We start from the raw sequence: 950 nt of genomic DNA on the forward strand, positions 1-950 counted from the left end.
TATATTGTAATGCGATTTTAAATAAAAAAAAAAAACATTTATATTTTTTTGTATAGCCTCTAAGTTAAACGTATTGGATCGACTCACTTTCGGTGAAGCAAAATCAGTTGGACCATTTCTGGACGGATGTAATGTAAATCTTTCTTATACTCCGTAGTATTTTGCGTTTTCTTTTCTTTTGATTTCAAATTTGCTATTATTATTTTGCCTTTTTGCAGATTTATCTTGCTGGATTTGTGACAAGTGTTAGAGATAAATTGAACAAAATATTAAATGTTAGTGGTGCAACACGTTTTGATGATATATCGGGTGCTGTGACCCACGTGATCGTTGGCGACGAGAGCAAAGCATCCGCAGAACTAAAAACAATAAAATCGGAAGGTTTATGGTAATATCAGATAAATAAGATTTACAATTTATTTGGCTCCCAATTTGCGATAAAACCTGCATTATATTATAATTATAATTGCTCATAACTAAAAAATAGATATTTATTTTTAAAAAGAAACTTTGTTCTTAACATTAATAAAAATTTTTACTTCAACTTTCACCAAAAATGGATTATATATCATGTACCATCTATATAAATGCTGCATAAATATATAATATATTAGTTATAACATGTTACCTTTTTATTTTCGTATTCTCAATTTTTGCTTCTTTTATCATATACATTTTATCATATACATTTTATTTTGGACAGCCCTTATATATTGAATGTAGAATGGCTGGAGGAGAGCATGAAATTAAAACGACCTGCATCAGAAGAACTCTTTTTGTTTGAAGTAAAAGATGTAGTATCTAAGAAAAACATTGAGACACCTGCTTCACCGCTCAGTAAAAAGGTATTAATAAAATATTACATAGAAGTTACAAATTTATATTCCTAATTTTTTAGAATTTTTTGTGTCTAATTTTTTTTTTTTTTTTTTTTTTTTTTTTTTTTTTTG

At 26.9% G+C, this 950-nt stretch overlaps 1 protein-coding gene across 3 annotated transcripts in view; it reads left to right on the forward strand.

Annotated features, from left to right (window-relative positions):
• Window positions 1-950, forward strand: part of LOC108693088 (DNA topoisomerase 2-binding protein 1-A) — a 14458-nt gene that overhangs the window by 3898 nt on the left and 9610 nt on the right. For all 3 annotated transcript variants that reach the window (XM_018201784.1, XM_018201785.1, XM_018201786.1), the window contains 3 exons: window positions 57-133; window positions 219-388; window positions 704-845. In XM_018201784.1, coding sequence (XP_018057273.1) covers window positions 57-133; window positions 219-388; window positions 704-845 — 389 coding nt within the window. The remainder of the gene's footprint in view (window positions 1-56; window positions 134-218; window positions 389-703; window positions 846-950) is intronic.

The sequence above is a fragment of the Atta colombica genome, unplaced genomic scaffold, assembly GCF_001594045.1.
Source record: "Atta colombica isolate Treedump-2 unplaced genomic scaffold, Acol1.0 scaffold88, whole genome shotgun sequence".
Lineage (NCBI taxonomy): Eukaryota > Metazoa > Arthropoda > Insecta > Hymenoptera > Formicidae > Atta > Atta colombica.